The 21,796-nt window shown below is 54.7% G+C and overlaps 3 protein-coding genes and 1 long non-coding RNA gene across 11 annotated transcripts in view; 2 read left to right on the top strand and 2 right to left on the bottom strand.

The window, feature by feature from the left end:
• Positions 1–2,305: 2,305 nt before the first annotated feature.
• On the top strand, positions 2,306–4,384 carry RANGRF (RAN guanine nucleotide release factor). 4 transcript variants are annotated; one of them, XM_049636982.1, is made up of 6 exons: positions 2,306–2,385; positions 3,057–3,143; positions 3,232–3,348; positions 3,583–3,739; positions 3,847–3,932; positions 4,105–4,375. In XM_049636982.1, the coding sequence occupies exons 2-6, from the start codon at positions 3,067–3,069 to the stop codon at positions 4,226–4,228; spliced, it is 561 nt and encodes a 186-aa protein (XP_049492939.1). In that variant the 5' UTR covers positions 2,306–2,385; positions 3,057–3,066; the 3' UTR covers positions 4,229–4,375. The 4 variants fall into 4 exon arrangements, with proteins under 4 accessions (XP_049492939.1, XP_049492940.1, XP_049492938.1 ...); XM_049636983.1 differs by lacking the exon at positions 2,306–2,385 and having other exon boundaries at positions 2,960–3,143; positions 4,129–4,384; XM_049636981.1 differs by lacking the exon at positions 2,306–2,385 and having other exon boundaries at positions 2,960–3,143.
• Positions 4,385–4,495: 111 nt separating this feature from the next.
• On the bottom strand, positions 4,496–7,648 carry SLC25A35 (solute carrier family 25 member 35). The gene is made up of 5 exons (XM_049636986.1): positions 7,222–7,648; positions 6,264–6,329; positions 5,664–5,816; positions 5,144–5,278; positions 4,496–4,971 (listed from the first exon to the last, which is right to left on the bottom strand). The coding sequence occupies exons 1-5, from the start codon at positions 7,594–7,596 to the stop codon at positions 4,798–4,800; spliced, it is 903 nt and encodes a 300-aa protein (XP_049492943.1). The 5' UTR covers positions 7,597–7,648; the 3' UTR covers positions 4,496–4,797.
• Positions 7,649–12,907: 5,259 nt separating this feature from the next.
• On the bottom strand, positions 12,908–18,986 carry LOC125927003 (uncharacterized). The gene is made up of 3 exons (XR_007459216.1): positions 18,406–18,986; positions 17,595–17,651; positions 12,908–14,204 (listed from the first exon to the last, which is right to left on the bottom strand). It is a non-coding gene; the product is annotated as an uncharacterized LOC125927003 (long non-coding RNA).
• Positions 18,987–19,076: 90 nt separating this feature from the next.
• Positions 19,077–21,796, top strand: part of ARHGEF15 (Rho guanine nucleotide exchange factor 15) — an 11,845-nt gene continuing 9,125 nt past the window's right edge. For 4 of the 5 annotated variants that reach the window (XR_007459215.1, XM_049636979.1, XM_049636980.1 and 1 more), the window contains exons 1-2: positions 19,077–19,164; positions 20,955–21,610. Coding sequence is in view for 4 of the 5 variants with exons in the window: in XM_049636979.1 (XP_049492936.1) it covers positions 21,004–21,610 (607 nt within the window). In the remaining variant the exon portion in view is untranslated. Of the gene's footprint in view, positions 19,165–19,605; positions 19,705–20,954; positions 21,611–21,796 lie in introns of those variants that run through there. The other variant, XM_049636978.1, reaches the window with a different exon arrangement.

The following is a 21,796-nucleotide window of genomic DNA, read 5'->3' as shown; positions in this document are numbered from 1 at the left end:
CATGTTTCCTTCCACCTGGGATCACCCAGGTCATGGCTTCCCTTGCTCATGGCTTTTCTGGTGCCGTCTCTTCCTCTCCCTTCTCTACCAGCGCAGCACAGACCCTCATCACCCTGAACTTGGGATATCACACTGACCTCTTATTCTATGTCACCCTAACTGGTCCAACACCAACTGGGAAGTGGCATCAGGTGCTACATGTTACAGATTGTTTTCCACAAGACCACCCTCACTCCAGATGCCAACTATAAATCTCCTGGGTTCCCCACTCACCCACATTTCTGGCCAAGTGGTTATAAATTCCAGGCTTCCTGCAATGCCCACAGGTTCAATATTTCACTGGAATGACTCACAGAACTCAGGGAAGTGCTCTACTTAGGACTGCTGTTTCACTGCAAGGGTCTGGAAGGGTCCTAGAAGCAGACCTTCTAAGCCCATTCCCCCAGGAGACAAGGGGTATCGCCCTCCTGGCACATCGGTGTGTTTACCATCCAAGAACGTCTCCCTGAGCCTCAGTGTCCAGAGTTTTTGCTGGGGCTTGGGGTCTGATTGGGCTGATATCAAGTGGCTCGAACATGGCTGGTCTCTACGGTGTGGCCTACACTCATCCTGACTCTTCCCTTTGCATAAACCATGTAGTCGTCCCATTAGTGCAAACAAGCAGGGCCCGCCATGAGTAACCAGGAACCCCCATCACTTGGAAGATCCCAACGATTTAGTTTCCCCCTCAGGAATTAAGAAGGAAGGCCAGTCGAGTTCTTTATCTTATAATATCTCTTGACTGGTTTTAACTGGTAAATAACTGCTTGCCTCTTAAGCAATATCCATTCGATAAATATTTATGGACCAGGCCCCGTACAACTCAGTGGGAAGCTAAAGGTAAAAGATGGGTATGATTGGGCGTCTGGGTGGCTCAGTCGGTTAAGTGTCTGACTCTTGGCTTTGGCTCAGGTCATGATCTCACAGTTTGTGGGTTTGAGCCCCATGTGGGGCCCCACATGGCTGGGGATTCTTTGCCTCTACTCTTCTCCCCTGCTTCTGGTCTCTCAATCTCTCTCTCTCTCTTAGAACAAAACAAAACAAAACACAACACAACAAAACAACAACAACAGAAACCTCCTGGTGCTTAGAATCTACTGAGGATTAGAGCATTACAGCACAGTGAGTATCTACGGTGGGGACAAGGAAGTCAAGCATCACAGGAGCCCTCTGAAGGATCAGTGAACCCTGACAATGAGTTAGCCAGGGAAGAGAGGGAGAAAGTTCTAGGCAGAAGGCACGTGTGTAAAAGCACTGACTCCTGGCATGCCAGAGACCCAAATCGATGAAGTGGAGGGCTTTCTCCTCAGTCTCCCTAATCCTGGCTCAGTAGGCCCCCACCCCCTGTGCCCAGTGCCAGGGCCCCGTTAACCTCTTTGTCCTTGAAATCCCCTTTCCAAGGTTTCCCTATCTGCTTGACTGCTCACAAAGCAGTTAGAGCTGGTACTGTGCAGGTGGGGTTGGGCTGGGGGTGGGGGGAGGTGGCAGGCAGAGATGGGGAGGGAGGGACCAGGAGGTCTGCCACTCCCCACCTGACAGAGGCCACATGGAGTAGACCTCTGGGATCTGGCCCCCTTGGTGTCCCTTGCCCAAGCTCCTTCTCTCCCTCTGGGGTCTGTAACACTTCCCTCCTCTCTAGAATTCCTCATGGATCAAACCTAGTCCACTCTCCTTGCCCAGAAACAGATCCAGAGATGCTGCTACGTCCATAGCTCTTTTAATCCTAACGTTTTAGAGACGAGGACGTGAGGCTGAGAGAAGTCTGATGCTAGCAGTCAGAAGAGAACAGTCCAAGCTCCTTCGGATGCTCTATAAAGACCCTGCACAAGGCAGCCTCTCCAGCGTCACTGTTCACAGCTGCCTGCTACCTGTTCCTCACTGCACCCTTGCCAAACTGATATGCTAGCCTCTCCCAAAACATGCCGTTTCATCTCCAAGTCTTGGCTCCTGATGATGCCCTGGCTAAAATACCCCGAGGATGCCCTAGTGAATTTTGGGTCAAAGTATACTCCACGGTTCCCTGGTGAGGCAGGGATCGGGTCTTAATTGCCTCTGTACACTCCAGCTTTGGTAAGGGGCCAAAAATGAGGTGTCCCCTGACCCCAATGTCACTAAATTATTAGGGTCCATAGTATAGTCCCACTTGGAACCCCGTGGGTGGGGTTTATTGAATCATTTAACAATACATAATGGGTCTATTATGTTCTAAACACTCTGCCCGGTGCTGGGGATCAAACGTGAATGGAGACATTAGCTAGCAGGATATCACTGAGCAGACACTTTAAGAACATTCTAAAAATCTATAAAAGAGAAACAACAGAGGGTTTAATCCGTGTTTTCCTCCAGGTGCGTGTTGGGGCGGCCACCCTCCCCACTCCCCACCGGGTTCTCAAGGCAAGATTTGAGAGGGATTAAGCATTATAATCCCCGGGTTGGGTCTCGCGTCCAGAAAAGCATGAAGCCTGAATCCTAACCAGGCCCCACACGTGGCCCCACTGTATCCCTAATTCCCCGCATCCGGGAATTAGCGGTCTGGTTTGCAGCTCGCTGCCATCAAGGGGCCCCAAAGAGGGAGTTGCGAGACCCTCAAACTATTTTCCCGGGACTCAGGAGACCCCATCTAGACGCCGGTCCCTGGCACGAGCAAGGGCCCCTAACGAGGGTCTCAGGCGACAATCTTAGGAGGTGCGACCCTTTTTAAAAGAGGAGACGGGTGGGCGCGAGCTCGGGAGCAGGCGGGCATCATTATTCCCAAACCGAGATCAGAGCTCTCAGCGGACGCCGGAGTGGGGGGTGGGAGGGGCCCCCGAAGAGCGTGGCTTCCGGGATCCGCCCCGCCGGGCACCGCCCCGAAGACGCAGGCGCCGATTGGCCAACGCGACCGCAGGGCGGGACCAAAGCTAAAGGGGCGGGGCTAGGGTGGCCTGGAGACGGCCGGGGCGGCGGCGAAACGCCGGAGGGGAAGCGGCGGGGCCGCACGTGGGTTTTTCGTGCATCTCTGTAATGCCCGAACCTAGTCCCAGGCGCATGGAGCCCACGCGAGACTATCCGCTGTTTGGGGGGGCCTTCTCCGCCACTCTCCCCCCCGGGGCCATCGACGTGAGGTGAGAAGGCGCGGGCACCGCTGGCCGACAGGGTGGGATGCGGGGAGCGGCGGGGGTCACCCCGGGGGTCTGCCTCGCCTCTCTCCAGCGATCTCCGGCCGGTCCCGAATAATCAGGAAGTCTTCTGCCACCGCGTGACGGACCAGAGCCTGATCGTGGAACTTCTGGAGCAGCAGGCCCACGTGCAGGGAGAGGAGGCTGCTCGGTGAGGGAGGCGGTGCCCGCGCGGCTGGCCAATGGGAGGGCCGGAGCTGGAGGAGTGGGCGGGGCCTGCGGCTGGACGTTTAATCGGGGCAATGAGAACTCCAAGGGCAACACTTTATCACCGGAAGCGAGCGAAGCTCAAAGGACTCAAAGATGCTGGGGGGGGGGGGGGGGGGGGGGGGGGGGGAGGAGCGGTGAGAGATGCCCCTGCCTGACCCTGCTCCCCCTACTCTAGATACCACTTTGAGGACGTTTGCGGGGCGCAGGAGGCTAGGGCTGTGCAAGTGGAAACTGTGCAGCCCCTCTTTTTGGAGAACCTGGCCCTGAGGGGCTGCTGTCAAGAAGCCTGGGTCCTCTCTGGCAAGCAGCAGGTGGCTAAGGAAAACCAGCAGGTGAGGGCAGGGAATGTGAGATTCCTGGAGGGGTGAAGGGAGTGGCCCCGGCGGGGGAGGGGTGAGGGGGTGGGGTCGGGTAAGCATCCTGACACTGATCCCTTTAGGTAGCAAAGGACGTGACGGTGCACCAGGCCTTGCTGCGGCTGCCCCAGTACCAGACTGATGTCCTGCTCACCTTCAGTCAGCCCCCGTAAGGAGGACAGATAGGACACATGGCTCATGGCTGGGACCCCTGGAGGATCTGCTGGGAGGGGAGGAGCAGGGAGACTGGCTGGTGGGGTTCTCCTGGAAACAGGAGGTGGGAACTTCCAAACCGGAGGCCTGGATGATGTTGTCTCTCCATCTGTTCCCCCACCCTCAAGCCCTGACAACAGGTCATTTCTTAGCCCTGAAAATCTGTCACTTCTGCCCTGGAGCCTGGGTGACTTTGAACAGCTGGTGACCAGTCTGACCCTTCGCGATCCCGGCATCTTTGGTCCCCAGTAAAGATCCTGAAGTACCGCGTGACGCTGCTGAAGCACATGGGGGCCCCGTTCTGCAAGGGGAGCGAGGGTTTGGAGATATTCCCCTAATTCCTTCCCTGTGCATAAACATAAGACACCTCCTGTCTGCAGAAATAAACTTGCTTTATACCCAAGATAATCTCTGTGCCATTGCATCTAACAAGACACCTGGATCCCCCCCCCCCACCGTCCCCCGCCGGGTTCCCTTTGGTCTTGGAGTGGGGAGTGTAAAGTTTGTGCATCAGAGCCGAAGGGACCCAAGGCTGCCCAAATAAAAGGAGGAAATACTTTGGAGTGACCGGTTCAGCCCTGAGAGAGGGGTATGAAGTGTCCAGGGGATGGGTAGGGAAGGTTTAAAGAAAGTGACACCCAAGAAAGGGAGGGAAACTATCCCTTGTAGTGATTCAACCCTGAGAAGACAGTTAGGGAGTGGCATAGGCGGTTCCCTTTGGATGGACGAAAAGATCCGCTGGTCAGAAGTCACGAGAACACAATAGTGGAGGCAGAAGTGTCTAAGGAGTGCTGATGTGGTGGTGTGGGAAGGACTGGCTGTTATTTGGTGTACGTGTGGTAGAGGGTGCGTAACTGGTCCCAGAAGAAGAGGGAAAGGATGGTGTGGGGGCCAAGGCGGAAGTAGGAGGCACCTATACCCTTGTACATGCCAAAAATGCCCTCTGTCCGAGCGGTCTGCCGCAGAGCATCCAGCATCCCCCGGTACATGAGGCCCTGAGAGCAGGTTGGAGAGGGAGGGAGAGCACAGGGAAGGGATCTGTCAGAGCCCACCAGGGGGCCTCATCTGGGCAGGCTGCCTTTCTGGCTGTCCCACCTGCCCCCACAATCTGCCTTCGCCCACCCCCTGGCTCTCCCTGCCTGCCGACACTCCAGAGCACTCCCTTACCTTGCCCTGAGAGTCCGTGGGCTGGTTGTAGAGCCTCGTGCTGACCACATCAAACGGCGTCATGGCCAGGACCACCGCAATGCCACTCACCATGGCAGCTGCCAGAGCCACTTTCCAGCTCTGGGGAGGAAGTATCTAAGAGTGGAGGGAGGAAGAGTTTTGTCAGCCAATCATTCGAGGCCTAGGGAAGGATAGGCCCCGTCCTGGGGACACAGGAGAGAGCTGGTAACTCGGGAAGCTCCCATGCCACCACTTATAATACAGCGTGATGACACTTGGAAGGAGGAAGGGCAGGCTGCTTGGGGACTCAGAGACGACTGCTGCGAGGTAAGCGAGGTAAGCGACAAGAGGACAGTGGGAAGGGTGTCAAGAGTCAGTGAGCCCCAAGCCCTCCTGCTGTTCCCTTGTTCCCTCACACTGAATGTCAGCACTGTCCCCTCTGGGGGGGGTGCGCCCTTCAGCTTGCCCTTCCCCCCTGCCCACATTCCCGGGGTGGCCCCACCCCTTTCCCAGGCAGTACCTCCCACTGCGTGATGAGGTCCTTGGTGGATGAGAAGGTGCACAGCTGGGTGGAGGAACCGATGATAACTCGGGGCAGGCCGCCCAGGGCCCCACGCCACAACCCCACCAGACCATGTTTCTGGCCAATCTCGCTTAGCGCCTGAAACATGCCCTGGCAGGGGGAAGACCACGGGGGCGGGCTTCAGTCCCCCCAGCATCAGGGGCTGCCACCTAACACTGCCAGGGAGGGGTCCTTAACAGGCACCCGGTGTCCGGACAACCAGTTCCGTGTGGACTTAAGAGTCGGCATGTGGCCCCTTCAGGGATCTACCACCCCCCCCCCCCGTGGTTCCTTTCTTCATCACCCCAGAATAGGGGCAGGAAGCAAGGGAGGACGTGAGCAGCTCAGGAGAATGGGATGGGAGAAACAGGTGCAGAGACGTGGAGGAAGTGGGGACCATGTGGGAAAGAGGGTCTGGGCAGACTCCAGGGACGCAGTGGGGCTGAGCTGGTGGACCAGGCAGAGCCGGGGCTGGGTTGCAGTTGTTGGGGGCAGGCAGAGAGCTGGGGGGCAAGGGGCGCGGGGGGCAGGGAGCCAGTGGGGCTGGAAAACCCTCACCTGATGCTTATACTGGTGCCCTACTGCAATCTCCGAGGCTGCTTGTGCCTGTAGGTGTGTCTTCACCTGGGGACGAGAGAGTATCACAGCCTCCAGCCCGGGGGGCCACCCTCCCACCCCAAAGACCCGAACGCCTGACCCCCTCACACTTCCTCTGGGGTGTTCGGCAAGGTATATCCTTTTAATCTGATAATTATTGTTGTTCCCACTTAACAAATTGGTCATGAGACTCTGTGTCCCTTGGCTCCAGTCCCAGGGGATGGATCTCTTAGCACGGAGAAGACACCCCACCCCCTCTACATCCTCCTTCCCTTGGGGAGGTAGGGTGGGGGATGGGGAGGCTGGAGAAAGGCAGCATATCCTAAGACTGTTCCCGTAGGGCAACACTCTGGTGCTCGGCCTCTCACGCCAGCTCTTATTCTCAGACTGGATCTCCAGCCACCACTGTGAACCAGCCTGCCCATCAAACTGGGGCAGGTTGTGAGGGGTCATCTGTAAAACTTGCTCTCTGGCCCCCAAACCCCACGGGGGCATGTGGAGGCTGATTTTTGAAGGGGTCACCGTCCCTGAATCTCATACCCTGAGAGCGAGACCAGACAGACTGCCTCTCTTACAGAACTGACTGCCTCCCAGGATCTTCCAAGAGGAGCCCTAAGCAAGGCCTAATCCTAGCAATAAGCAGCTGTGTGACCTTGAGCTGGTCACTTCCCCTCTCTGGGCCTCAGGCTATTGACCCTTCATCTATTCCAGAAAACTCAAAGGAGAACACTGCGGGATTCTAATTCTGTGATGCCCGGGACTTTCCTTGATCCCCTACACCCGCTGATGTATGGTGCTCAAATTCCCCATCATCCCCTGCACGAACCCACTTCCAAGCTCAGTATCAGCTTGTGCAGGCCCGGGCCCACCCGACACCAAGTGTCTGCCTGAAGGCCCCAGGCAAGATCCTTCTTCTCACCATGTAGATGGGGCTCCCCAAGTAGGCTCCCATGACCCCAGCCAGGGCCCCAGCTGCTGCGCTTCGTGGAGGGCTGAGGGTGCCTTCGGCAGTGTGCAGGTAGCCCCCAGCCTCAGCCAGCCCGTAGGTGCCCAGGCGGATGCCATTCATGAGGAACTGGTATAAGAGGGCGGGGGCCAGTCCCTTCTGCAAGGCAGCCAGGCCGTCCACCCTGCCGATGGTGATGAAGGCGTGGAAGACGTTTCGGTAGTGCCGCTGGTAGGTGCCCGGGGCCTGCAATTCTCCCTGCAGCTGCATCCTGGTCTTTACCACTTCCAGGGGGTTGGTGAACAGACAGGCCCCGCAGGCTGCCAGGCCGCTCATCAAGAAGTCCATGGCGGGGTAGCAGTAACAGGAAGTGGCCCAGGAGTAAAAAAGTAAAACTGAGCTTCAGAAACGGGGGGCTCAGAAATCAGGGGGAGGGCCTCAGTCTTAGCAGTCCGGGCTGCAGGAGATAGGAATTGAGAGGTCTGGAGCGGAGACTGCTAGGGTCAAATGTCAAGAGGTCAAGGGTTAGCTGGAATTTGGGAGTCAGGAGCTGGCAAAGAGAGAAGAAAAAGGAGTTTAGGGGAGCCTGGTGAGAAGGTTATGGCAGGGCTCTGTCGGTCAAGGATTTGAGGCCAAGGAAGGGCGGAAGTCAGGAGGATGGCAGGTGGAATGATGAGGATGGTCGGCTACGGGGGCCCAGGAGCAGGGGAGGGAAATGCGGATTCGGGAGATGGGAGCCGGGAGGAAGGAAAAAGAAAAACAGCAGGTTACGGAGGAAAAGGATCCTGGAGAAGATCGGTGGCGTCCCGGGGAAGGCAACGGGATCGATCTGTATCGGGGAAGCAAGTCGGGACTCCAGCCCGGGATAAGCGTCCCCGGGGAGCTGCCGAAGCCCGCTGCAGCTCCGGCCAGGGGTAGCCAGAGGAGGCCGGGCCGCCACACTCCAGTCACTGGAGCGCGGCGCCCAATCGGGAGCCGGGGAGAGCCGCAGCCGGGAGCGCCAGCCAATCAGCGCCGAGCCGGCTCCGCGGCCAATGGGAGGTGCTCTGGACGACCCGGCCCCCGGAATCCTGGGAGAGGCTGTTGAAATTAACTCTCCCCACGCCGGCGCCCGCGCCGGCGCGGCGGACGGGAAGCTCCGGGAGGGGCTTTGGGGGAGCAGAGCTTGTATCTCCCGCGGGGAGGAGAGGCTGGAGCCAGGGCTCCTGGGCTGGGGTTTGGGGCTGCTCCTCTCGCGGGCGGAGGGCGCCCCTCCCTTCGCCTTCTGTCCGGGTCTGTGTCAAACTGTGGATCCGCTCCCTCCTGGGTTCCGGCGCCAGGTGAACCCGGAGGCTGCGGCTACGCCCGCAGGTGCAGACGGGGGACACACCTGCTGGACCGGATGGATCTCTTGAGGCTGTGGAGAGTATTCGTAGGCTCCAGCGCCGGGGTGTGGTGGCTGCGGGCCCCGAAGGTTGGCGTGGGAGCGCAGTCAACCCTGAGCTCTTGATCCTCGCGGCAATCCAGAGGCGAAGGGCGGACAGGGCAAGGCAGGGGGTTAGTTCCCTGGGCTTAGGTTTACACTGTCAGATGGTGGTGGGGGAGCCTGGGATCCTGGACCCCCGTCTTTGCTCATGAGTCCGCTGACAGTTAATCACGGGAGAACCGAGGAAAGAGGTTGGGTTAGCTAGCAACCCTGGGAAGGGGTGGAAGGAGAAAGAAGGCTTGGGAGAAAGAAAGCAGGATGGGGGATGTCATCTTGGGGAGGGAGGGAGGAGGAGGAGGAGGAGGCAGAGGCTGCCTGCCTGTGTGTGAGTGAGGCAGCCACCAGATTTAGACTCAGCGCCTCTGGAGTTCCAGTTTGGGTCCTGTTGTGCACCAGTTCAGTGACCTTAGGCAAGTTATTTAACATTTCAGACCTTCCTTTCTAAACAGGAATGATAATTATCTATTGCACCGACCTGAGTGCAAGTGTTGGACCTGTACTAAGTGCTCAGTTACCAGGTTTCCAGAAAAGCCGGGAGCTGTCAGACCCCTGTGCCCTGTGCCCTCCAGTGTCTTGTTGCCACTGCCCGGAATGTCCCTTCCTTCTTTTGGCGATTCCCAAACCATTCCTCACCTTGACCTTTACTTCTCCTGACACTTGAAGCTTTTTCAAGTTCTCCACTTTGAGCCATTTCCATCTGGCTTTGCTCCTCAAGCATTTACCCACATTTTTCATTTTAATTAGCAATTGTTTACTCCCTGACTCCTTCACCTCCCTGGGAGTTCTTGGATGCCCCAGCCCACCCCTAGACCCTGTCTGAGTCATCTCTATCTCACCATTGTACTGCTACCTCATTGAGCAGTTCGGATGAGGCAGGAGGGGTGGAGGGTAAAGTAGCACAGATAATGGGGCTTCTCAGGAGGGGCTCTGAGTCTTCTGGAAATTTCCAAAGAATGCTCTTAGAGTTCTCCACCTGGTGGACGGGATGAGAATTTTTTTTTTAATGTTTTTATTTATTTTTGAGAGAGAGAAAGAGAGAGAGAGAGAGAGAGAGAGGCAGAGCATGAGCAGGGGAGGGGCAGAGAGAGGGGGAGACACAGAAGCAGGCTCCAGGCTCAGGCTCTGAGCTGTAAGCACAGAGCCCAACGCGGGGCTTGAACTCAGAGAGTGTGAGATCATGACCTGGGCTGAAGTTGGACACTTAACCGACTGAGACACCCAGGAGCTCCGAGAATTAATTATCATTTTAATCCTGGAGTTTACACCAGTGGTTCTCAAAGTGTGGTCCTTGGAGTAGCAGCAGCACCTGGGAATTCACTAGAAATGCAAATCCTCTAGTCTTGCCTTAGACTTCCAGCACCAGGAACTCAGGAGGTGAAGACTGACTGACTACTCCGTTCAACAAGCCCTGTAGGTTATTCTGATGTGTGCTGAAGTTTTAGAACCATTAGTTTAGGCCTTTTGTCTTTAATATCTAGATACCCTAGAGATAGACAACTTTTATAGTGTTATTTTTAAAAATACCTTAATTTTGGGGTGCCTGGGTGGCTCAGTCAGTTAAGCGTCCGACTCTTGGTTTTGGCTCAGGTCATGATCTCACAATTCGTGGGTTCAAGCCCTGCGTTGGGCTCTGTGCTGACAGCTCGGAGCCTGGAGCCTGCTTCAGATTCTGTGTCTCCCTCTCTCTCTGCCCCTCCCCCTCTCATTCTCTGTGTGTCTCTCTCTCTCAAAAATGAATAAACATTAAAAAAAAAAGGGTTTTTTTAATAGCGTAAATTTTAGAAGTGTTAAGTTTACAGAAAAGTCGTGGGGCACCTGGAGGGGCTCAGTTGGTTAAGTGTCCAACTTTGGCTCAGGTCACGATCTCACGGTTTGTTGAGTCCGAGCCCTGCATCGGGCTCTGTGCTGACAGCTCAGAGCCTGGAGCCTGCTTTGAATTCTGTGTCTCCCTCTATCTCTCTCTGCCTCTCCCTGGCTCACACTGTCTCTCTCTCAAAAAAATAAACATTAAAAAAAACTTAAAAAACAAATTTACAGAAAAGTTGTAAAAGTTGTAAAGATACTATGAGAGTTCCCATATCACCCCCATCCAGTTTCCCTTGTTATTAACATCTTGTGTTAATATATTGTTATAATAACGGACTGATATTGACACATTATTATTCATTAGAGTCCATATTTTACTCGGATTTTCTTCATTTTTGCTTCAACTTCTTTTTCTGTTCCAGGATCCCATGCAGGGCACCTACCACATTACACTTAATTGTCATATTTTCTTAGGCTGGAAGAAGGCTCTGTCTCAGCTGTGACAATTTCTCCGATTCTCCTTGTTTTTGATGACCTTGACAGTTTTTTGATGACCTTGACAGTTTTGAGGAGTCCTGCGTTAAGGATTTTGTAGCATGTTCTCTGATTCTCAGGATTGACCGAGGGCTTTTTGTCTCATGATTTTCTTTCTTTCTTTTTTCTTTTTTCCCCCCCTCATGATTGAACTGAGGTCATGGGTTTTTGGGAGGAAGATCACAGAGGTAAATGTCATTTATCACATCATATCAAGGGTGCCACTAGACACATACTGTCAAAGTGGCTTCTCACTGTGGGTGTTGATCTTTTCTTTTTTTTTTTTTTTTTACATTTATTTATTTTTGAGAGACAGAGCACTAGTCGGGAAGGGTCAGAGAGAGAGGGAGACACAGAATCCGAAGCAGGCTCCAGGCTCTGAGCCGTCAGCACAGAGCCCAACGCGGGGCTCACACTCACCAACCGCGAGATCGCGACCTGAGCTGACGTCGGACACTTAACCGACTAAGCCACCCAGGTACCCCTGTTGGTGTCGATCTTGATCACCTGGATCAGGTACCCTTTGTCGGGGTCTCCGTTGCAAAGCTATGATTTTTTCCTCCTCTGCAAACTGTACTCTTTGGAGGGAAGTCACTCTGCACAGCCCACACTTAAGGGATGGAGAGTTAGACTCCGCCTCCTCGAGGGAGAAATATCTGCACAATTTATTTGGAATTAATGCACAGGACAGTTGTCTCCCCCATTTATATATTCATTTATTCAACTATTGATATCTATCAGTATGGACCCACGGATATTTATTTTATACTTTGGGTTATAATCCCATATACTTTATTTTGTTGCTCAAAGTGTTCTAGCTTTAGCCTTGGGAGCTCTTTCTTTCATGGGCCATGCTTTTCGTGTTGTATCCAAAAACATATCGCCAAACCCAAGGTCACCTGGATTAGCTCCTATATTTTTCTCCTTGAAATCTCAGAGTTTTACATTTTACGTCATAGGTCTATAGTCTTTTTTTGAGCCTGGATGATGTAAGGCCTGTGTCTAGATTCATTTTTTAAAAAATTTTTATGTGTATTTATTTTTCAGAGAGTGAGACAGAAAGAGCATGAGCGGGGGAGGGGCAGAGAGAGAGAGACACAGAATCTGAAGCAGGCTCCAGGCTCCCAGTTGTCAGCACAGAGCCCGACGTGGGACTCTGAACTCACCGGGGTTCGAACTCAAGGACTGTGAGATCATGACCTGAGCCGAAGTCGGACGCTCAACTGACCGAGCCACCCAGGCGCCCCTTTTTTAAACATGGATGTCCGACTGTGCCAGGAACTTTTATTGAGAAGAGTATCCTTTCTCCACCCAACTGCCTTTGCTCTTTTGGTTAACATCGGTTGAATATATCCGTGTGGGTCTATTTCTGGGCTCTGTATTCTCTCCCGTTGATCCTGGTGTCAGTTCTTTTGTTAATAACGTGTCGTCTTGATGACTATAAACTGTCACCATTTTTTGCTGGGTGTGAACGTCCTGAGACAAATTTGAGAGGAGCGGAGGGGGGACCCAAAGGTGGACCCCAGGTGCCCGGGGGAAAGGGTGGGACCACAGAGAGGGGTAAGGAGCATGATGCAGCGTGTGGAGAACACTGGGCTGTGCCTCGTCTCCACCTGTGCTGGGGTGGCCTGGACACTGATGGGTTCGTTTGGCAGCCAGGTCCCACACCTGAAGTGCTCAGACTCCTCCACCTGGTGGCAGTTGGACCGAATCCTTTGTCCTTACCAACATCAGAACCCATCTCTATGGGGCGCCTGGATGGCTCAGTCGGTTAAGCATTCCATACAGAAAAGGAGGCCTGGGGATTGTGTGCTTCCAGAAGGTTTCTTCCATTTTTTTTTTTTTTTTTTTTAACATTTATTCATTTCTGAGACAGAGAGAGACAGAGCATGAACGGGGGAGGGTCAGAGAGAGGGAGACACAGAATCTGAAACAGGCTCCAGGCTCTGAGCAGTCAGCACAGAGCCCGACGCGGGGCTCGAACTCACATACCGCGAGATCGTGACCTGAGCCGAAGTCGGACGCTTAACTGACTGAGCCACCCAGGCGCCCCTTCCATTTTTTAAAAATTACTTATTTTTGAGAGAGAGAGACGGACAGACAGAGCATGAGCAGTGGAAGGGCAGAGAGGGAGAGGGAGACACAATCTGAACCAGGCCCCTGTCTGTCAGCACAGAGCCCGATGGGGGCTTGAACCCACAGACCGTGTGAGATCTTGACCTGAGCTGAAGTTAACCAACTGAGCCACCCAGGCGCCCCACTCCCAGAAGGATTCTATTGGAGTTCAAGGTCCCGGCCCTACCAGACACCAGTGGGACTCAGTATTTCTTTCACCGAGAGCTCCTCTCCCCTCATAAGGAATTTTTTTTTTTTTTTTTTTTTTTTTTTTTTGTTGTTATAAGTGACGGAAACCCTACTCAAACCAGCTTACAGAACAGGAATTTGTTGACTCACATGACAGAACAGCGCAAACACAGGTAGGATTTCAGGCCAGCGGGATCAGGGACTCACCTCTGTGTCTCAGCCTCTCCCTTGTGTTGGTTTTATTCTCAGGCACCCCATGGAGTAGCCCTAGGCCTGTGCCTCATCAGCTTAGCATCCCCAGAGGAGAGACAGCGCTTTGGTTGTCTATCGCTGCCTAACGAATCAACCCAAGACTTAGTGGCCTGACACACAAACCATTTCTTTGCTCAGGAGTCTGTGGATCAAGAATTGGGGCTGGGGCACCCAGGCGGTTAAGCGTCCGCCTTCGGCTCAGGTCATGATCTCACGGTTTGTGGGTTCAAGCCTCACGACGGGCTCTGTGCTGACAGCCCAGAGTCTGGATCCTGCTTTCGATTCTGTGTCTCCCTCTCTCTGCCCCTTACCCACTCATGCTCTGTCTCTCTCTCTCAAAAATAAATAAACGTTAAGAAGAAGAATTTGGGAGGAAAAAAAAGGATTTGGGCAGGGCTCAGTGTGGATGCCCTGTGTGGTATTAGTTGGGTGTTGGGGTGGGGCTGGAGAATCCAATATGGCCTTCTCACGTGTCCTAAGATCTCCATCCTAGCTGATGGCTGGGGCATCCCGGTTCTCCAAGTGGCTTCTCCCTCCACATGGCCGGTCACCATTCAGTAGTCTCACCGACATTTCTGTGCACGACGGCTGGCTCCTAAGAAAACAAAGATGAAGCTGTCAGTCCTCTTCAGGCCCAGGCCCCGAACAGGCACAGTGTCATTCTTCACGTTCTCTTGATCAAAGCAGGTCACGGGGCCGGCCCAGGTCGAATTGGAGGGAAAATAAATTCTTCCTCTCTCTTGTCTTTAAGTTTATTTATTTGGAGAGCGAGAGCACACAAGCTGTGGATGGGCAGAGAGAGAGGGAGACAGGATCCCAAGCCGACTGCACGCAGTCGGCATGGATCCTGACATGGGGCTCGAACTCACAGACTGCAAGATTGTGACCTGAGCCGAGATCAAGAGTCAATTGCTTGGCCGACTGAGTCACCCTAAATTCTTCCTCTTAATGAGAAAAGTGTCAGAGTCCCATTGCAGAAGGGAATTTGGGATGGGAGGGGCTGTTGCAACCATCTTTGAAAAATAACCTACCAGAGAGCGTAGAATGTCTTTTTCAACGATTGGCGCCTACGTCCTGCGTGGATTATGCTTTGGCCCTGCGTGTGTCACAGGCTCACCCCTGAATCAATCTCGGTGGCTAGGGAGGAGAGCACGTGTTGGCTGGCTGCTTCTGGGCCATGTGGACTAGAATGATGGTGGCTCCCTGAAGGAGAACCAGGTACCAGAAGGTGGGGGTGGGTAAGAAAATGGTCAAAACCATTTCTGTCCGCCCCCTGCCACCCCCACTCAGAAACCTTCTGTACCTGTTCCTCCAGCCTCCTAACCTTCTTTCCATTTCAGCCAAGACTCTCTCCCCACAGTTCTCCAGATGGGCCCACTCTCTGTGGTCCCCCCAGAGGGGCACCCATGCCTTGCCTCTTGGCCTGGCCAAGCCCTACCTGATTTTCAAGAACAGTCTAAGTGTCTCCTAGGGTTACTTTGTGAATCACATTTCAAATTGCAAGTGTTTTGCACAGAAAAGGATGTGCGTTGCAGCCTTGATTGTAATGACAAAACCTGAAAGCGACCCACGTGTCCCTAGGGAATGAATTACAATAGTCAAGATTCTTTCAGCAATAAGTGACAGAAACCCAGCTGAAACCAGCTTAAGCATGAAAGAATTTAGTGGCTCAGGAAATGGGGTGGTCCAGTGGACAAAAATGAGTTGTCAGCCCCCCTCCATCTCTTGTCTCTGCTTCCCTGGGGTATGGGGCTCATTTTCTCCCCACTGAATTGACTAGGGTGGGGATGGCGGGTGGGGTGGGGGAAAGGCCAAGTCTGATGGCGCTAGACTTAACCTTGTTCCTGCTTTGTGCCCTTGGAGGAAAGAGGAAGCGGCTCTTTCCCAGGGAGGCTCTCCCTGCTTGGGTGACTCCTGCATTCCTGGGCCATTCTCTGTGGCCAGAGGATTGACCAAACCTGGGTCAGATGGCCTGGAGGAGACTGCTGTGGTCGGCTGTCCCACTGGAATCATATGGAGTGGGGTGGGGGGTGGAGGTGTGAAGCATTTCCTAGAAGACTTTTACTGTTCTTACCAAGGTGGTAAAACCTAGTTGATGCAATATTATATTCCAGGAAAAGCTGTAGTTACAGAGACCATGTAGCAACATGACAAAGGGTCATAAAGCAATGCTAAAGAGAAGGCAGAATACAGACCCGAAACGATGATGGTGTCCCTGGAATATGGAAAAACAGAAAGCTTTTGCCTTGGTGGGGGTGGGACGCTGTATTACTACATGAAAAAACCTTCACTACCTTTGCAAAAGTATTTGCGGGGCGCCTGGGTGGCTCAGTCGGTTAAGCGTCTGACTTCAGCTCAGGTCACGATCTCGCGGTCCGCGGGTTCGAGCCCCGCATCGGGCTCTGGGCTGATGGCTCAGAGCCTGGAGCCTGCTTCCGATTCTGTGTCTCCCTCTCTCTCTGCCCCTCCCCCGTTCATGCTGTGTCTCTCTCTGTCTCAAAAATAAATAAACGTTAAAAAAAATTAAAAAAAAAAAGTATTTGCACAACAAATACGTGTCCGTACAAAAATAATCTGGTTACAAAAATAATCTGGTGGGTGTCGCATGGTATGATTTTCAGAGCTCAGTTTCTTTTCGAATGAGACGGCGCACACATATAAATAAACAGACGGTGATTTTATAGCTCTGAAAAGTCGTGGTTTTTTTTTTTTTCGTCCTTGTGGTTGCTTTGAGCAGTGGGGCCCAGTAGAGCCTCTTGGTCAGGAATGTTAGAACATTCCGAGTGCAGTCCCAGGGAGCTTCAGTTTGGGGGAGGAGGGGACATCTCTCACCAACAGCTAGGCAGATAGGAGGCCTCCGGGTGGGCCAGTCAGGTCAGAGAGAGGCAGCGGGAAAGTGAGGGAGGACAGCGAAGGGCCCAGGGGGGTCCAGTCCACTCCATTCCTCTTCTGTTGGCATCCCCACTCACCTCTGGGTTTTAGAAAGTCTCAAGTGCCATTCATGTCTGCAGCTAATAACCAGCACTTTGGGGTTATGCTATTTATTTGCTTATTTTAAAAGTTTATTTACTTTGAGAAAGAGAGAGAGAGAGAGAGAGAGAGAGAGAGAGAGAGAGTAGGGTGGGAGCAGAGAGAGGGAGAATCCCAAGCAGACTCTGCCCTGTCAGCAGCATGGAGCCTGACGTAGGGCTCAAACCCACCAACCACAAGATCATGACCTGAGCCGAAACCAAGAGTCAGACACTTCACCGACTGAGCCACCAAGACGCCCCTATTATTTATTTATTTTTATTTGAGATAGAGAGAGAGAGGTGTGTGTGTGTGTGTGTGTGTGTGTGTGTGAGTGGGGGAGGAGAGTGGCAGAGGGAGAGAGAGACAGAGAGAGAGAGAGAGAGAGAGAGAGAGAGAGAGAGAGAGAATCTTAAGCAGGCTCCATGGTCAACTCAGAGCCCGACACTGGGCTTGATCCCACAACCCTGGCTCAACCGACTGAGCCACCGAGGTGCTGTCCTTATTTTTATTTTTTAAAGTAAGCTCTACATCTAATGTGGGGCTTGAACTCACAACCCTGAGATCAAGAGTTGCACGTTCTACCGACTGGGCCAGCCAGGTGCCCCTTGGGTTATCTTTTTTTTTTTTTTTAATTTTTTTTAATGTTTATTTATTTTTGAGACAGAGAGAGACAGAGCATGAACGGGGGAGGGGCAGAGAGAGAGGGAGACATAGAATCGGAAGCAGGCTCCAGGCTCTGAGCCACCAGCCCAGAGCCCGACGCGGGGCTCGAACTCACGGACTGCGAGATCGTGACCTGAGCTGAAGTCGGACGCTCAACCAACTGAGCCACCCAGGCACCCCGGGTTATCTTTTTTTAATGTTATTTTTGTAAGTAGCAAAATGAATAAGATATTCCCGTTTCGGTTAAAACGCACGCACACACACACACACACACACACACACACACAACAGGATTCTTTTGGCTACTTACGTGTATTCAGCTTTCTTGATTGGGTCTGTGAGATACTCTTGGAAAGATTTCCTCTCCCTGAAAATCCAAAAGGATCTAGAGATGAGGGCTGGGAGGTTAGATTCCTGGTCCTGGGGTGTGTGTGTGTGTGTGTGTGTGTGTGTGTGTGTGTTGGGAAACAGGTGGGATCAACAGAATCGTGGAAACGGTCTGTAGGGAAGGAGAGTCAGAGACTAGTAGACCTATGGGGAGGATTCAATTTAATTTGTGTCAATTCCCAAAACATTAAGCACCTATTATTATCTTTTTAAAAAATTTTTTTAACATTTATTCATTTTTGAAAGACAGAGAGAGACAGAGTGAGAATGGGAAAGGGGCAGAGAGAGAAGGAGACACAGAATTTGAAGCAGGCTCCAGGCTCCAAGCAGTCAGCAAGGAGCCCGACGCGGGGCTTGAACTCACAGACCACAAGATCATGACCTGAGGTGAAGTCGGCTGCCCAACCGACTGAGCCACCCAGGCGCCCCTAAGCACCTATTATTATATGCCTGACCCTGTTCCAGAACTTGGGGATAGATACATCAGTGAGCAGAACATAAAGATCCTGCCACCAGGAAGCTTACTTTTTAACACGGAAAGGTAATTAACTATAAACAGAATTTGTCAATTTGAGAGCACAGATTTTGGTGCGTTACAAGCAATGGTTGCCGGCGGGGAAAGAAGGCAGGTCGGGAATGGGGCAGGAGGCGGTGGCTGGCAGTTTCAGAGTGGTGGGGCAGGCCTCGTGAGACGGTGGTCTCTGAGCAGTGACTTGAAGAAGGGAGGGACTCACCCATGGGGATGTCTCCGGAGGCAGGTTTCCAGGCTGCAGGCCCGGACAGGGATGGGAGGAGGGTAGGTCGGGTAGCGCCTGGTAGGTCGTTGCGAGAATTTTGCCTTTCACATGGAGGAGAAAAGGGGTCAAACACTTTTACACCAGTTTTCCGGCTTTTCTTTCCAGTATCTTGTTCGGGTGTGGGCACGAAGGTCTAGAAAGGGCGGCACTGGGCGTGGGCAGAGGCCCCCGGGTTTCATAACCGCCCTTGTATCTTCCTCCCACCAGCCCGAATCCAGGCTAGGCGGGGGTTCGCTCCACCCTGTTTTTATGGCACACCCCCAGCCCCTCAAGCACAGAGCAAATTAGAGGGGAGAGGGTCCCCCGCCCACCCAGCCTCAGGGGGTGCTGACTGCACAGGCCAGTCCACATCAAAGCCTCCCAGTGGCAAAGGGAGAGTCAGGGGCTGGGACCCAGAGAGAGGTGGGCAGAGAAGGGTGAACAGGCAGGGGTCTCAGGTCTCCGGCCTCCTTCCCACTGGAGGCCCTCTCCCCCTGCCTCCCTCCCCCCGCCCCCCATGCACACATGCACACACGCCTGACACAATGGCCGGGTGGGGCCAAGGAACTGGCTTCCTCTGTGGAGATCTCAATCTGGGCCCTCAGTTCCCGCCCCAGAAACACAGGAACAGGCATTGGGAGACCTGGCCCCACACTCCTCGCTCCAAGGGGTAGGCAGGACAGGCTGGAAATAGAAACAGCTTCCAGAAAGATAAAGGTAAGTTCAGGGAGGGGGGCACTACAGGGAGCGGGAAGCCCGGGTGGGGGTCCCGTGGTGTGACATAAAGAGTGGCTCACACCCAGAGGGACAGGTTAGAAGCTTAAGGGACAGGCTCTCGTGTGTGGTGTGGGAGAGATAGACACGTCCTGGAGGGACACACACACCATCCCTCAGCTGATACAGAGGTGTCCAGACACCCGTGCCCGGTGTCCTCCCACCGGCCCGGCCCTGTGCCATTGCCAGCCCATCCTTCGTCCCCACCCCAGGGCCCCAACAGCCCCCAGTCCACGCAGCCACGCAGCCACAACCAGACCCTGTGCATACAGAACAGCCCGCTCTCCCACGCCGGCGTTTCAGCCTTTTTCCGGGACCCTTGGGATCCTGGGTCCATCACATCTTCCAGAACCCTAGTGTGCGCATGTGGAGTGCGGTGTGGTTTGGGGAGGGGGGGTGTCCGGTTGGGAGGAGGATCCGATTCCTGTTTCCTGCCCCTACTCACTCAGCCCTGGGAGGTGACAGAGTGGAGAGGACTGAAGGGTGAGTGCGTGGGGCCTGGTACCTGGGTCCCTGTGAGAGAGGCCTGAGTGGGGGGGCGGGAAAGGAAGTAAACGCAGGTACCTTTGGCGGGGAGTGGGGGGGGGGAGGGATCCCTGAAGGGGGGCAAGGCTGGGGAGGAGCCCGCCAGCTGGTGAGGCCACTGCCTGGGTCACCTAAGGAGCTTCCTGCCAGAACACAGAGGCCATTGAGCTGCAAGATTCACAGCCTCCGGCCCCCAGCCCCCACCCGGCATCCTTTCTCCAGAACCTAATCCGGGGCCTGGAGGGGTCTGACTCTCCGGCCGCCTCCTGTGCGGAGTTTGGGGCCACCGCCCTGACCCTGCCGCCTTCTCAGGATTGCAGCCGCCTGCCCGCAGGAGGAGGTGAAGCCCAGGTTTCGGCGTCCTGGCCCCACTGGTCCTCACCTTCAGTCCGGTCTCCCGACCACCCACCAGGCATCCTGGCAGGACCCAGGCTCCCACTGGGGCCTCTCTGACCAGATGCGGGGCGGGGGCGGGCAGGGATGAGGACGGGGCAGGAGAGACCGTGCCCGGGGCCCCCTGGTCTCTTGGGGTCAGAGGCTCCAGGAATCTTGAGGGCAGGAAAAGGAGACTAAAAATAATCCGGAAAGGGAGAGTCCGGAGAGAGGAACTGGGAAATGGGGGGCGGAGGGCCCGCTGGAGCAGGGAAATAGTGATGCATCCCTCGCTTCCCCGGGCCCGGGCGGCGCGCCTGCGCACACGCGTCCGCTCGCACCCCGCCTCTCCGCCTGCACCGCGCCGCGGCCCGCGCTCGCCCCCCCGCCTGGCCGCACGGAGCGTGCGTTCTCAACACCTCTCGCGCGCTGGCGCACGCACGCAAGCACGCACAGCTCTGCAGCCGGACACGTCTGGCCATAGGAGAAGCGCGATGTACCGGGGCCCCCAACCTGGGTCTCCAGCCGGCCGCCCCCGCGCCGGCCTCACTGCCCCCTGTGGCCCGACTGTGGCAGCAGAAGCCAAAAGACAGAGAGAAATGGAGGCTGGGAGGCTGGGAGGGGTGAGAGGTGAGGAGAGGAAGACAGTGGAGATGAGAAAGAAGCAGAGGGAGGGCACTAGCCTTTTCCCCTCCCGCGCCCCCCCCCACCCCGAAATCATGTCCCCATTTGCTTGCAAACAGTTTCTGCTGGGAGGCCTCCGTCTACCCGTGGCGGGGGAAGGGGGTGGGTGGGGTGGGGTGGGCCTTAAGGGTCTCTTCCTCCCTCTTCCTCAGGGGATGACTCCAGAAGAGTATCCCACTCCTTTGAAGAGCCCAGAGGAAGATGTCAGCCCAGTCTCTTCCTGCAGCAACACCCCCTACCCAGAAGCCCCCTCGGATCATCCGCCCCCGTCCTCCTTCTCGCCCCAGGGCTGCCCAGTCCCCAGGGCCCCACCACAACGGCTCTTCGCCACGAGAAGCTCCCCTCACCCCCAATGACGCGCCAACCCCGATGTGCACCCCCATCCCCTGGGAGCCCCCAGCCTCGGCCCTCAAGCCCCCTGCCCTTCTGCCCCCCTCGGCTTCTAAAGCCAGCCTCGACTCCCAGACTTCCCCAGACTCGCCTTCCAGCACCCCCAGTCCAGTGTCCAGGCGCTCCGTCACCCCAGAGCCCGCTCCCCGGTCTCCAGTTCCCCCACCCAAGCCCTCCGGGTCACCCCACACTCCGCCCCTGCTCCCCAGGGCTGAGGTCCTGGCCCAGGGTGGCTCTGCCTCGGCCCCAGGCACTGTGCGGAGATTGGCTGGCAGGTTTGAATGGGGGGCTGAAGGCAAGGTCCAGGCTGGGGATGCCCTGGAGCCGGGTGCCCATGGGGCAGTGGATGTGAATGGCGAGAGAGAGGTTCCACCGGGCAACGTTGCTGGGAGCGGGTCACAGGAGAATGGCGCTCTGGGTAAGTGCATCGTGGAGCCCTGGGTGGGCTTCTTTGTTTTTAGTGCTTTAAGACTGGGTCCTTTCAGGGGCGCTATATATATACGTATGTATATATATATGTATATATATGTATGTATATATATGTATATACATACGTATATGTATATATATACACACATATATATACATGTATATACATATATAT

This window comes from Panthera uncia, chromosome E1 (genome assembly GCF_023721935.1).
Source record: "Panthera uncia isolate 11264 chromosome E1, Puncia_PCG_1.0, whole genome shotgun sequence".
Classification (NCBI taxonomy): domain Eukaryota; kingdom Metazoa; phylum Chordata; class Mammalia; order Carnivora; family Felidae; genus Panthera; species Panthera uncia.
Note: the sequence above shows the minus strand (reverse complement) of the source record. Positions and strands in the feature narration are given on the sequence as shown.